Source organism: Jaculus jaculus, chromosome 4, assembly GCF_020740685.1.
Source record: "Jaculus jaculus isolate mJacJac1 chromosome 4, mJacJac1.mat.Y.cur, whole genome shotgun sequence".
In the NCBI taxonomy this organism is placed as follows: domain Eukaryota; kingdom Metazoa; phylum Chordata; class Mammalia; order Rodentia; family Dipodidae; genus Jaculus; species Jaculus jaculus.
This window is the reverse complement of record NC_059105.1, coordinates 15,010,256-15,022,983: the sequence shown is the minus strand read 5'-3', so window position 1 is coordinate 15,022,983 and position 12,728 is coordinate 15,010,256. Positions and strand designations below refer to the sequence as shown.

Below are 12,728 nucleotides of genomic sequence, written 5' to 3'. Positions count from 1 at the left end.
AGAAAAAGAAAAAAATTTAAAAAACATGCATGAATTTAACAGAAATGGTGACGTGCCTTTGTATGGAAGTATAAAGCCAGTTCTTAGAGTTGTATCAGCAGCACTTGCTCAGAAAGTAGGTGTGGGCCCTGAAGATACCAGTCCCCAACGTCCACACATTCTGTCATCTTCCCACACCCCAGTTGCATCCGTCCAAAGCAGGCCACACACACAAAACAAAAAGCAAAAAAAAAAAAAAAATGCCTCAGAGCTAGAGTTATTGTTCCCTTTGAAGATGAGACATCCCTTCATTCATAGTGCTTAGAGATTTGAAGGAACAGAGAGAGAAGAAGTGTAAGAGGCAATCCGATGCTTTGCCAAAAACTTGCGGACCAGGCCACAGGTAGCGAGGATCTTGAGGAAGTCGTCTCGAAAATTCTGGCCGATGAAGGCGTAGATGATGGGATTGAGGCAGCAGTGGAGGAAGCTGAGGATCTCGGTGACATCGAAGGCCCTGTCGATTTCATGGCGGCGTCTGCAGGTCTCGGCGATCACCCGGGTTCTCATGAGCGTGTCTGCGAGCAGGACCAGGTTGTAGGGCAGCCAGCAGAGCAGGAAGACGAGCACAACGGCAAAGATGACCCTCATGGCCCGGTGCTTCTGGCCCATGTGGGCCTTGAACAGCGTGCGCAGCGTGAAGCCGTAGCAGAACAGCATGACCAGCAGCGGCAGGAGGAAGCCCACGACTTGAGGCAGGCTGCGCAGCACCAACCTCCAGTAGACTGTGTTGTCCCCCAGGACCTCGTAGCAGCCTGGGAGGTAACCAAACACTTTTAAGGCCCGGCGGGAGATGACAAAAGGCAGGGACAGCATTAAAGCGAGTCCCCAGATGCCCAGACACACGAACTTAACCAAGTGGCGTCTTTGGGTCAGTGTACGCGTTGCATGGACGATAGCCACGTAGCGGTCCACGCTGATGCAGGCCAGGAGCAAGATCCCGCTGAAGAAGTTGACCTCCCTCAGGAGTGTGGCCACTTTGCAAAGGGGGGTGCCAAAGACCCAGCCCTTCTTTCTGGAGGCGGCCCAGATGGGTAAGGTCAGGGCAAAGAGCCAGTCGGCAATGGCCAGGTTCAACAGGTAGACGTCGGTGACAGAGCGGGACACTCGGTTATACAGGATGACGAAGATCACCAGGGAGTTCCCCAGCAAGGCCAGCAGGAATGCCAGGATGTAGAAGGCAACCACAGCGTTCTTGTTGGTGGCCCAGGCAGTCGCGCTGCAGGGCCTGAAATCAGCATCCGGGGGTGGCACGCCAGTGATGTTTTCAAGATCATAGTCAAACATGTCCCAGGAGTGGTTAAATTTAATCCAGAGAAAAGCCATGCTTGAATCTAGGAGAAAGGTTAGAAGGAAAGAGTCGTGGCTTAGTGCAGTTAGGGAGACAACTCAGTCAGTCTAGCGCTTGCCTCATAAACACGAGGACCAATGTCAACCCGCCGAGCGTGGCAGCTCATGATCCCAGGGCTGGAAGGGCAGAGACAGGAGGGTCCCTGGAGCTCACTGGCCAGCCAGTCTAGCCTAACTGGTGAGCTCCAGGCCAAGGAAAAGACCCCCCTTCTCCAAAAGAAGTGAGTGGTGTATTTGAGGAACCGCACCCAAGGGTCCTCTGGCAACCCACACACATACACACACACACACACACACACACACACACACGCACGCACGCACGCACACATGTGCCTACATACATATGAACACGCATACAATAAATGCACACGTGCAAAAAGAAAAGGAGTGTGATTTAGTAACTCAGCTGAAGTCATTCCCATGAAGGCTGTGTGATACTCGGTTTTTCCGTTGCTCTGTCTAGAACTCACCCGTGTGCCTTCTATTTGAGTTTCCGGCGGAGATGACTTCCCAGCGCCATGAAACTTCTCTGAAACCCAGCCTGAGCATTGGCCCTACAGCTGTTTCACCTCAACTTCAATTCGACCTCTTGCCCCCTTCAACCTTCTCTGACCTCAGCCAGGCCCCTACATTCAGATGTGGCCATCGGGTTGGCCTTGCATATTCAGGAGTGGGCCAGCTCTCAGTAAAATGGAGGAGGTAGGTTAGTTCCAAGTGTCCCTTTGTACTTGATTTCTCTTGTGTGCCCCCTGATTCTTGTTTCTCCTGAAAATCTATGGGGAGAAGGAAGTAATCACAAGAGATGGCACTATGCTGGACAGTGTGCCTCAACTGATGATGAGGGCTATGCCTACAAAGACCCGGCATCATTGAAAACATCATGTCAAAAATATCTGGGAGAGTTGGAGGGATGGCTTAGTGGTTAAGGCTCTTGCCTGCAAAGCCAATGGACCTTGGTTCCATTCCCCAGAACCCACATAAGCCAGATTCACAAGGGGGCACACATGTCTGGAGCTCATTTACAGTAGTTGGAGTCCCTGATGTGCCCATTCTCTCAATCTCTCTCTCTCAAATAAATAAATAAAAATAAAAATACTTAAAAAAAAAATAAATACATGGGGTAAGCCAGTGTAGTGGTGGCACACACCTTTGACCCCAGCACTGGAGAGGCAGAGGTAGGAGGATCACTGTGAGTTCGAGGCCAGCCTGGGACTATGGAGTGAGTTTCAGGTCAGTCTGGGCTAGAATGAGACCCTGCCATTGGGGCAGGGGTGAGAACATTGAGGGGCTGAAGAGATGGCTCAGTGGGTTTAGGGGCTTGTATGCAAAGACTAAAGGCCAGGGTTCAATTCCCCAGCACCCACTAAAGCCAGATGCATACACTGATGCATGCACCTGCATTCATTTGCAGTGGCAAGAAGCCCTGACTTTCCTTGCAAATAAATATTTCTTTTTTTAATTTTTTTTAAATTTTTTGTTTATTTTATTTATTTATTTGAGAGTGACAGACACAGAGAGAAAGGGGCAGAGAGAGAGAGAGAGAGAATGGGCGCGCCAGGGCTTCCAGCCACTGCAAACAAACTCCAGACGCATGTGCCCCCTTGTGCATCTGGCTAACGTGGGTCCTGGGGAACTGAGCCTCGAACCGGGGTCCTTAGGCTTCACAGGCAAGCGCTTAACTGCTAAGCCATCTCTCCAGACCTTAATTTTTTTTTGTTTATTTTTATTTTTTTATTTGATAGCAGCAGACAGAGAGAAAGAGGCAGAGAGAGAGGGAATGGGCGTGCCAGGGCCTCCACCCACTGCAAACAAACTCCAGACACATGTGCCCCCTTGTGCATCTGGCTAACGTGGGTCCTGGGGAATCAAGCCTCGAACTGGAGTCCTTAGGCTTCACAGGCAAGTGCTCAACTGCTAAACCATCTCTGCAAATAAATATTTCTTAATATTTATTTATTTATTTAAGAGAAAGAGGCAGAGAGAGAGAGGGAGAATAGGCACACCAGAGCCTCTAGCCACTGCAAACAAAGTCCAGATGCATGTACCACCTTGTGTATATGGCTTTACATGGGTACTGGGGCATTGAACCTAGATCCTTAGGCTCTGCAAGCAAGAGCCCTAACCACTGGGCAATCTCTCTGGTCCATATAATTTTTACACATTTTTATCTATTTATTTTCATGCAGGTGGGGGAGAAAGAATGGGCACGCCAGGGCCTCTTGACACTGCAGATGAACTTCAAATGCATGTGCCACTTTGTGCATGAGCTTTATGTGGGTACTGGGGAATGAAATCTGGGCCATCAGGTTTACAAGCAAGTGCCTTTAGCCTGAGCCATTTCTCCAGCCTCAAAATAAATATTAAAAAAAAAAACAAAACAAGGGCTGGAGAGATGGCTTAGCTGTTAAGCGCTTGCCTGTGATGCCTAACGTTCCTGGTTCAAGGCTCGATTCCCCAGGACCCACGTTAGCCAGATGCACAAGGGGATGTATGCATCTGGAGTTCATTTGCACTGAGTAGAGACCCTGGCGCACCAATTCTCATTCTTTCTGTCTGTCTCTCTTCTCTCTATCTCTCTCTGCTTGAAAATAAATAAATATTAAAAAAAAGAACTTGGGCTGGAGGGATGGCTTAGTAGTTAAGGTGTTTTCCTGCAAAACCAAAGGACCCAAGTTGGATTCGCCAGGACCCATGTTAGCCAGATGCACAAGGGGCCCTGGCACACCCATTCTCTCTCTCTCCCTCCCTCTTCCTCTTCAAATAAATAAATAAAATATTTTTTGAAAAAAAGAATTTAAACCAGGCATGGTGGCACATGCCTTTAATCCCAAGCACTCCACACAGATCGCCTAAAGAGCCTCAACCCCAGGGCACTCCACAGAACAGTCTGGAAGCTTTTTAAATTACCCAGATTAGGCTGGAGAGATTGCTCAGTGGTTAAAGGCACTTGCTTTCAAAGCCTGATGACCCAGGTTCAATATTCCAGTACCCATATAAAGCCAGAAGTCCCAAAGTGGCCCATTCATCTGGAGTTCATTTGCAGTGCAGAGGTGGGAGGATCGCCATGAGTTCGAGGCCAGCCTGCGACTACATAGTGAAGTCCAGGTCAGTCTGGGCTAGAGCAAGACCCTACCTTGAAAAAACAAAAAAGAATTTTAAAAAATTGAAGTCAGGCATCGTGGCACACATCTTTAACCCCAGCACTCTGGAAGCAGAGGTAGGAGGATTGCCATGAGTTCAAGGCTACCCTGAAACTACCTAATGAATTCCAGGTCAACCTAGGCTAGAGTGAGACCCTACCTCAAAAAAACCAAAACCTAATAAATAAATAAAAATTAAAAAACATTGGGGGCTGAAGAGATGGTTTAGTGGTTAAGGCATTCACTTGCAAAGCCAAAGGACCCAGGATCAATTCCCCAGGACCCACATAAGCCAGATGGACACGGTGGTGCATGAATCTGGGGTTTGTTTGCAGTGGCTAGAGGCCCTGGCATGCTCATTCTCTCTGTGTGTGTCTATTCCTCTTCTCTCTATCTCTCTGCTTGCAAATAAATAAATAAAAATAAAAAAAAAAAAAACATTGAGCCACTGGTACGATGCTTCTGCTTCTCTCCACACAGATTGCCTGAAGAGCTTCAACCCCAGGGCACTCCACAGAACAGTCTGGAAGCTTTTTTAAATTACCCAGATTGGGCTGGAGAGATTGCTCAGTGTTTAAAGGCACTTGCTTTCAAAGCCTGATGACCCAGGTTCAATATTCCAGTACCCATATAAAGCCAGATGCCCAAAGTGGCCCATTCAACTGAAGTTCACTTGCAGTGGCAGGAGGTCCTGGCATGACCAGTCTCACTATCAATCTTTCTCTCTCTCCCTCTCTCTCTCATAAGTAAATAAATTTTAAAAATTTTAAAGAAAGACAGATGGGCATGGTGGCACACACCTTCAATCCCAGCACTCGGGAAGCCAAGATAGGAGCATCACCATGAGTTTGAGGCCAGCCTGAGACTACATAGTGAATTCCAGGTCAGCCTGGGCTAGAGTGAGACCCTACCTCAAAAAAAAAGGAAAAAGAAAATGATGAAAAAGAAAGGAGGAAGTTACCCAGGTTAGAAATGAGGAGACATGTCACCCAGTGCTTACTTGCTCTCTCTCTCTCTCTCTCTCTCTCTCTTCTTTCTCTCTCTCTCGTGACTGGGGCCTCTTCCCCACCCCCCAGATTCCCATTTTCTCATGTGCAGTCTGGGGGAGCTAAAGAACCTCTCAAACTTCCCCCCTGGCTTCCAGGTCTAGAGTAAGTTCATTCAGACCCACACACCTTAGCAGGTTCTCTCCCCACCACTATTTGTAAGCTGAGGGGTGAGAAATGGACACTATCGGGGAATTGTCAACCATGGCTTCCTGACAGGAAAGTACTGAAAGAAGGATGAAGACACGATGCTATTGCACCAGTTGGCATATTTGGCCTGGCTGGCCAGCCTTAAGGCTTAAAGGGTCCACTGCTATTTAACACTGTGGGTGACCTCCGTATCACCAACTGCAGCCATGTAGGAGGTCAGAGGTAAGGACAGGGTCACAGAAAGGAAGCCAGTCAGTCCAGCAAAAACCCTCAGGTCCCACAGAAATTCTAAAACAAACCCAAGTCAAGCATCCTTTGCCAAAAAGCCAAATAGCAACAGCTTCCTACCTGAGGCTCCAGAAAAGTAAGTCCAACACAGGAGCTCTCAGCCCAGAGAGCAAAGTGTCTCCACAGCTGAAGGAATGGGATGGATTAAGGGAAATAAAAACCTACCTCAGACCACACCTCCCATCTGAGCCCTGCCCACAGAAAGCCCGATATGGTAGCATGCAACTGTCATCCCAGGCGTGGAAAAGCAGAGACCGGCAGATCCCTGGAGCTCACAGGCCAGACAGTCTAGCCTGCTTGGCAAGCTCTAGGCCAGTAAAAGACCTTGTCTCTACAAAGGGAGATAGCACCGAGGTTTCCCACCAGAACTAGATGGTAAGATTCCGTGTGCTTGGGCTGAAGGTCAGTGAGAAATCAAGCTGGAACTGAGCTGGAAGCCTCCTCCGTGTTGACTAGCTGTCAGGATGCTGGAAAGAACTATGCAGAACACATCCTTTTGAGGGAGAGAAATCACCCACAGTGTTAAATAGCAGTGGACCCTGTAAGCCTTCAGGCTGGCCAGCCAGGCCAAATATGCCAACTGGTGCAATAGCATCGTGTCTGTTATGGGGGAAACCAGTTGCTCTATGATTGAACTACAGGCCTGCTCCACAGGAGAGAACACATGCCTGGGAGGTAATGCCTGAGGTTGTCTGACCAAATGCATGTATTATGCCCACTAAATTGCCCTCTAAGCACTTATGTTTATGTCCATATATTATTGCTACTCTCACTTTTTTTCTTTTCAGATGGGGTGACCACTGAAGTGACTCAAAAGTCACAATAGGGCGGGAGAGATGGCTTAGCAAAAAAAGCGCTTGCCTGTGAAGCCTAAGGACCCTGGTTTGAGGTTCGATTCCCCAGGACCCACGTTAGCCAGATGCACAAGGGGGCGCACGGGTCTGGAGTTCGTTTGCAGTGGCTAGAGGCCCTGGCGCACCCATTCTCTCTCTAGCTCTCTCTCTCTTCTCTGTCTCTCTCTTTCCCTCTTTCTCTCTCTATGGCTCTCAAATAAATAAAAATAAACAAAAAAGAAATTTTCCGGCTGGAGAGATGGCTTAGCGGTTAAGCGCTTGCCTGTGAAGCCTAAGGACCCCGGTTCGAGGCTCTGTTCCCCAGGTCCCACGTTAGCCAGATGCACAAGGGGGCGCACGCGTCTGGAGTTCGTTTGCAGAGGCTGGAGGCCCTGGCGCGCCCATTCTCTCTCTCTCCCTCTATCTGTCTTTCTCTCTGTGTCTGTCGCTCTCAAATAAATAAATAAATAAACATTTAAAAAAAAAAATTTCCTAAAGTCACAATAGTGCTGAGAAGAACGAACAGTGGAGGCAGGCGCGGTGACGCACAACTTTAATCCCAGGACTGAGTAGACAGAGATAGAAAACTCACTGTGAGTTTGAGGCCTGTCTGGGACTACAGAGTAAATTCCAGGTCAGCCTGGGCTAGAGTGAGACCCTACCTCGACAAAGCAAAAGCAAACAATAAAAGTAAAGAAGTGACAGTGGAGTGTTTGGCACTGAGACATCTCTATCACACCCCCCATTGCAGAAGAGGTGGCAGAAGGAATGTATAAGCCAAAGGAAGGATAGGACTACTTACAATTCACTTTTCCAGACACAAAATGGCCTAGATATTCATGAGCTCACAGTGCCTGATGTTACCTGCACAAGACCTTCACAATAGGAGGGGAAAATGATGACATCAGCCAGGTGTGGTGGCGCACGCCTTTAATCCCAGCACTCAGGAGGCAGAGGTAGGAGGATTGCGGTGAATTTGAGGCCACCCTGAGACTGCACGGTGTATTCCAGGTCAGCCTGGTCTAGAGTAAAATCGTACCTCGAAAAACCAAAAAAGAAAAAAAGATAACATCAAAATAGAAGCGACTAATTAGAAAGAAGAAAGGATTCAACGAAGGCTGGATTTGAGAGGGGAGAATGGAAATGAGGTGGTTTCATCATGGTTTCTCATCGATACTTATGGAAACTGTCAATAAAAAGGGTTTTTTTTTTTGGGGGGGGCAGGCATGGTGACACACACATTTAATCCCAGCACCCAGGAGGCAGAGGTAGGAGGATCGCTGTGAGTTCGAGACCAGCCTGAGACTACACAGTGAATCCCAGGCCAGCCTGGGCTAAAACGAGACCCTACCTCGAAACACCAAACATGCAAACAAAAAGGTGGATAGTGCCTGAGCGGCCACCTGAAGTTGTCCTCTGACCTCTGCACGCCTGCACATCTGTACATGTGATGCACACATGGAAGAAAAAGCAAAGCATTTGAGCTTCGGCAGCAGGAACTTTGGCTGTCTATGGTAGGAACTTGGAGGAGTCCATAGGAGGGACTTGGGGCCAAGCTGCTGGGAGAGAGAGAGAAGTCTACACTTAAGCTGCATTTGGATAGCAAGCATACAATTTTTTAAATATGTTATTTATTTATTTGAAAGAGATAAAGAGGCAGTGGGGGTGGGAGAACGAATGGGTGCGCCAGGGCCTTCAGCCACTGCAAATAAACTCCAGATGCATGTACCACCTTGTGCATCTGGCTTACATGGGTACTGGGGGATCGAACCTGGGTCCTTTGCTTCACAGACAAGCACCTTAACTGCTAAGCCATCTCTCCAGGCCATTTTTTTTTAAATTTTTTATTTATTTGAGAGCGTCAGACACAGAGAGAAAGACAGATAGAGGGAGAGAGAGAGAGAATGGGCGCGCCAGGGCTTCCAGCCTCTGCAAACGAACTCCAGACGCGTGCGCCCCCTTGTGCATCTGGCTAACGTGGGACCTGGGGGACCGAGCCTCGAACTGGGGTCCTTAGGCTTCACAGGCAAGCGCTTAACCGCTAAGCCATCTCTCCAGCCCATTTTTTTTTGAAATAGGGTCCCTGCTGGCCTTGAAGTCACTATGTAGCCAAAGATGACCATGAACCCCTGATCTTTCTGCCCTACATCCCAAGTGCTGGGATCACACCTCTACAACATGGGCATCACCATGCTCAGCTACAAGCACCCAGTTCATTTATTTATTCGTTTATGTATTTATGCTAAGGTTTCTTGCGGAACACATTGGCTTTAAATAGGTGCTGGTGAATTGAACTCAGGTCAGCAGGTTTTGCAAGTCAGCAGGACAGTATCTTTAACCACTGAGCCATCTCCTCGGGCCTCCAGCCACTCAATTTTTATTTACATCATCAATGAGTTTACGTGTTGTTGAGATTTAGAGGACAAACTAGCCCACCTTGTTTTGGTTTTGATTTTGTGTGTGCGTGTGTGTAATGTGGTATGGGTGGTGGGTTGTGGGTGAGTTGTGCATGTGTGGTGTATGCACATTTATGTGTCCTTGCGGCACCCCGTAGGCTCACCTGCACTGGCTGGAGTGGCGCATCAGGTGTCCCAGCCTTTGCCTCTTCTACCTGGTCATGTTTTGAGCCAAAGACTCTTTTGCTAATTCCAAAGCTTGCCAGGCTCTGAAGACCCTTGGGTCTCAGCTTCCCTGTGAGACTGGAGTTATGAGCTAATATGACCATGCCTTGCTATTTTTTAAATTTTAGAGAGAGAGAGAGGCAGATAGAGAGAATGGGCACGCCAGGGCCTTCAGCCACTGCAAACGAACTCCAGATGCATGTGCCCTAGTGCGTCTGGCTTACTTGGGTCCTGGGGAATCGAACCTGGGTCCTTGGGCTTAGCAGGCAAGCATCTTAACCACTAAGCCATCTCTCTAGCCCAGTGCCTAGCTATTTTACATGGGATGTGGAGATTTGAACTCAGACCCTTATACTTGTGCAGGAAGCACAACTAATTGAGTCATCTCTCCAGCCCTAGACCCCTCTTTGACACAACCAGAGGTTGGTTGATAAAAGTCTCTGGGGTTTAGGGAGATGGCTACTCACGGAGTCTGAGTGCAAAACAGAGAGCTTAGGACTGAGGCGATCAATCATGGAAGAGCTGGGTTGAATGTGATTGCTGGTCTCCTTTTGGTAATGCAAGATAGCGTCTCTGGGAAAGTGTCTGAGCTGTCCTCCAGCAGCTAATGGCTGTCCACTGGTTTTATTTTCTGGCTCTTAAAACACTTCTCAGTCAAAGCCTAATATGTCTACAAACCAGGCTCAACAGCTCAAGAGTAAGGCCCTCCTGTAAACACAGCACTCAAGAGGTAGGAAGATCGCCGTGAGTTTGAGGCCAGTCTGGGCTACAGAGGGACTCCTGGGTCCACCCGGGTTGGAGTGAGATCCTGCCTCAAAACAACAACACAAGATCTGTCACCTCAGATATGACTGCTGGCTTTACGTGCATGTAGCTGGGCTGGCCTGGCTGCCTGTGCTCCTGCCAGTGTAAATCCTGCCCCTCCTACAATGCCATTTTCCTCGTGCCACTGGGATTCTCTTTACATTTATCAACAGAGGCAGGAAGTACGTGGAGGCAGTTGCCCCGGGAGACTCACACTTTGCCCGTAAGTAACGTTGGACTGTTGGGATCTGACGCCTGGACTAGGAAGAACTCAAAGATGGGGTAGCCTCTGAAAGAAAGGGGTATTCATCCCCCCCATCGGTTATCTAAGGAGAAGGCAGTCCCTGGGTTGGAAAACATTGAGAACCCTCAAGAGAGACAGACTGAAAAAAAAAAAAAAAAAAAAAAAAAAAAAAAAAAAAAAACATGGTGGAATCGATAGGGAAAGGGAATTTTCACCACAAGAGGGCAGCAGTGGCTGGAAATCAAGGCTTCTTCAAGGAAAGTACAGAGAAAGATGGGGTCAAGTGTAACACAAAGCTTAGACACAGTTTTAAGACAGGCATCATGGCACATGCCTGTCCACCCAGTCCTCGGGAGTCAGAGTCAAAAGAATCCTCACAAACCAGAGGGCCTGGTCTACATAGTGAGTTCTAGACCAATCAGGGCTACAAAATAAGACCCTATCTCAACCAAAAATAGATGGATGGGTAGATGATAGATAGGCTGACCCAGTTATAAGTTGATTTTTTTTTAATTTCTTTATTTATAAGCAGAGAGAATGGGAACACCAGGGCCTCTAGCCACTGCAAACGAACTCCTGATACATGCACCTTTTGTGCATCTGCCTTTACATGGGTACTGGGGAACTGAACCCAGTCCTTAAGCTTTGAAGGCAAGCACCTCATCCACGAAACCATCTCTCCAGCCCAGTTTCTTTTCTTTACCTTTTTTTTTTTTTTCTTTTGAGGTAGGGTCTCACTCTGGCTCAGGCTGACCTGGAATTCACTCTATAGTCTCAGGGTGGCCTTGAACTCATGGCAATCCTCCTACCTCTGCCTCCCAAGCGCTGGGATTAAAGGCATGTGCCACCATGCCTGGCTTCCCAGTTTCTTTTTTTAATATAATTCCCATTTAGTGAGGGGGGGGTCAGATGACAACCTCGGTGTTAGTTCTTGCCTTCTACTTTCGTTGAAGCAGGTCTCCTCCTGTTCACCACTGCATGCACCAGGTCAGTTGGCCTGTGAGTTTCCAGGGATTTGACTGTTTTGGCCTCACGTCTCCCCACAGCAGTGCTGGCCTTACAGGCGCACACAACTGCACCTACGTGGGCTCTGGGGATCTGAACGCACATCCTCATGCTTGCACAGCAAGTGTTTTGCCTCCTTGGCCTTTTTAGTTTTTTTAATACCTTTTAAATATTTATTTTTATTCATTTATTTGAGAGAGGGAAAGAGGCAGAGAGAGAGTGAGCACAGCACGCCAGGGCTTCCAGCCACTGCAAATGAACTCCAGATTCATGTACCACCTTGTGCATCTGGCATACGTCGGTACTGGGGAATCGAACCTGGCCTTAACTGCTAAGCCATCTCTCCAGCCCGATTTATTTATTTGCAAGCAAAGAGAGAGAAGAGAGAGAGAATGGGCATGTCAGGGCCTCCAGGTGCTGCAAGCATACTCCAGATGCACATGCCACTCTCAGGTCATTAGGCTTTGCAAGCAAATGCCTTAGCTACTGAGCCATATCTCCAGCTCCTAGATTGTTCCTTTTTTTCAATAGAGAGAGAAGACAGTGGGTGCCCCCTTGTGGGCATGCATGGCATTGTGTGCTTGCATCACTGTTGCATCAGGCTATACGTGGGATCTGGAGGATTTGAACTGGAGTCCTTAGGCTTCGCCGGCAAATGCCTCAACCACTAAGGCATCCCTCCAGCCCAGGCTTTGTTGTTTGAGACAAGGTTTCAGGTATTCTGTGCTGGCCTAGAGCTCAATATGTAGCCAAGGACAATCAAACACTGCTGTTTGTCCTGCCGCACTTCCTGAGTGCTGGGATGACAGGCATGTGCGCTGAGCTGTGTCCCTCATCTTTCCTTTTGCTCCTTCTAAACCTTTGGCCAAGACAGCTCCGCGCTCTTGTGAATTTCAATAAATCACAGAAGGTTCAGGAAGGTCCTGCTCTACCCTCGAGCCTGGGAAGAGAGGAGACAGTCCCTCCAGCTTAGCACGGTAGTGGCAACAGTGCCTATCAAGAGGGGTCTGGAGAATCAGGGCTGGAAAGAACCTTCCACCTCGTGGTAGGAAAAAGCATTTCACTGGAGAAGAGGAAAAAGACACCCAACAATAGCTTGGAATAATAAAAAAGTTTCCTACTTGAGAGCCGGACATGGTGGCGCATGCCTTTAATCCCAGCACTTGGGAGGCAGAGGTAGGAGGATCACCATGAGTTCAAGGCCACCCTGA

General features: G+C 48.4%; 1 protein-coding gene across 1 annotated transcript; it reads right to left on the bottom strand.

Annotated features, from left to right (window-relative positions):
• Nucleotides 1–291: 291 nt before the first annotated feature.
• Nucleotides 292–6,147, bottom strand: LOC101611023 (C-X-C chemokine receptor type 1). The gene is made up of 2 exons (XM_004662843.2): nucleotides 6,071–6,147; nucleotides 292–1,370 (listed from the first exon to the last, which is right to left on the bottom strand). The coding sequence occupies exon 2, from the start codon at nucleotides 1,360–1,362 to the stop codon at nucleotides 301–303; it is 1,062 nt and encodes a 353-aa protein (XP_004662900.1). The 5' UTR covers nucleotides 1,363–1,370; nucleotides 6,071–6,147; the 3' UTR covers nucleotides 292–300.
• Nucleotides 6,148–12,728: the final 6,581 nt, after the last annotated feature.

What these genes read in the sequence shown, in the direction of transcription:
- LOC101611023 (XM_004662843.2), bottom strand. Translation starts at nt 1,362, where the DNA reads ATGGCTTTTCTCTGGATTAAATTTAACCACTCCTGGGACATGTTTGAC.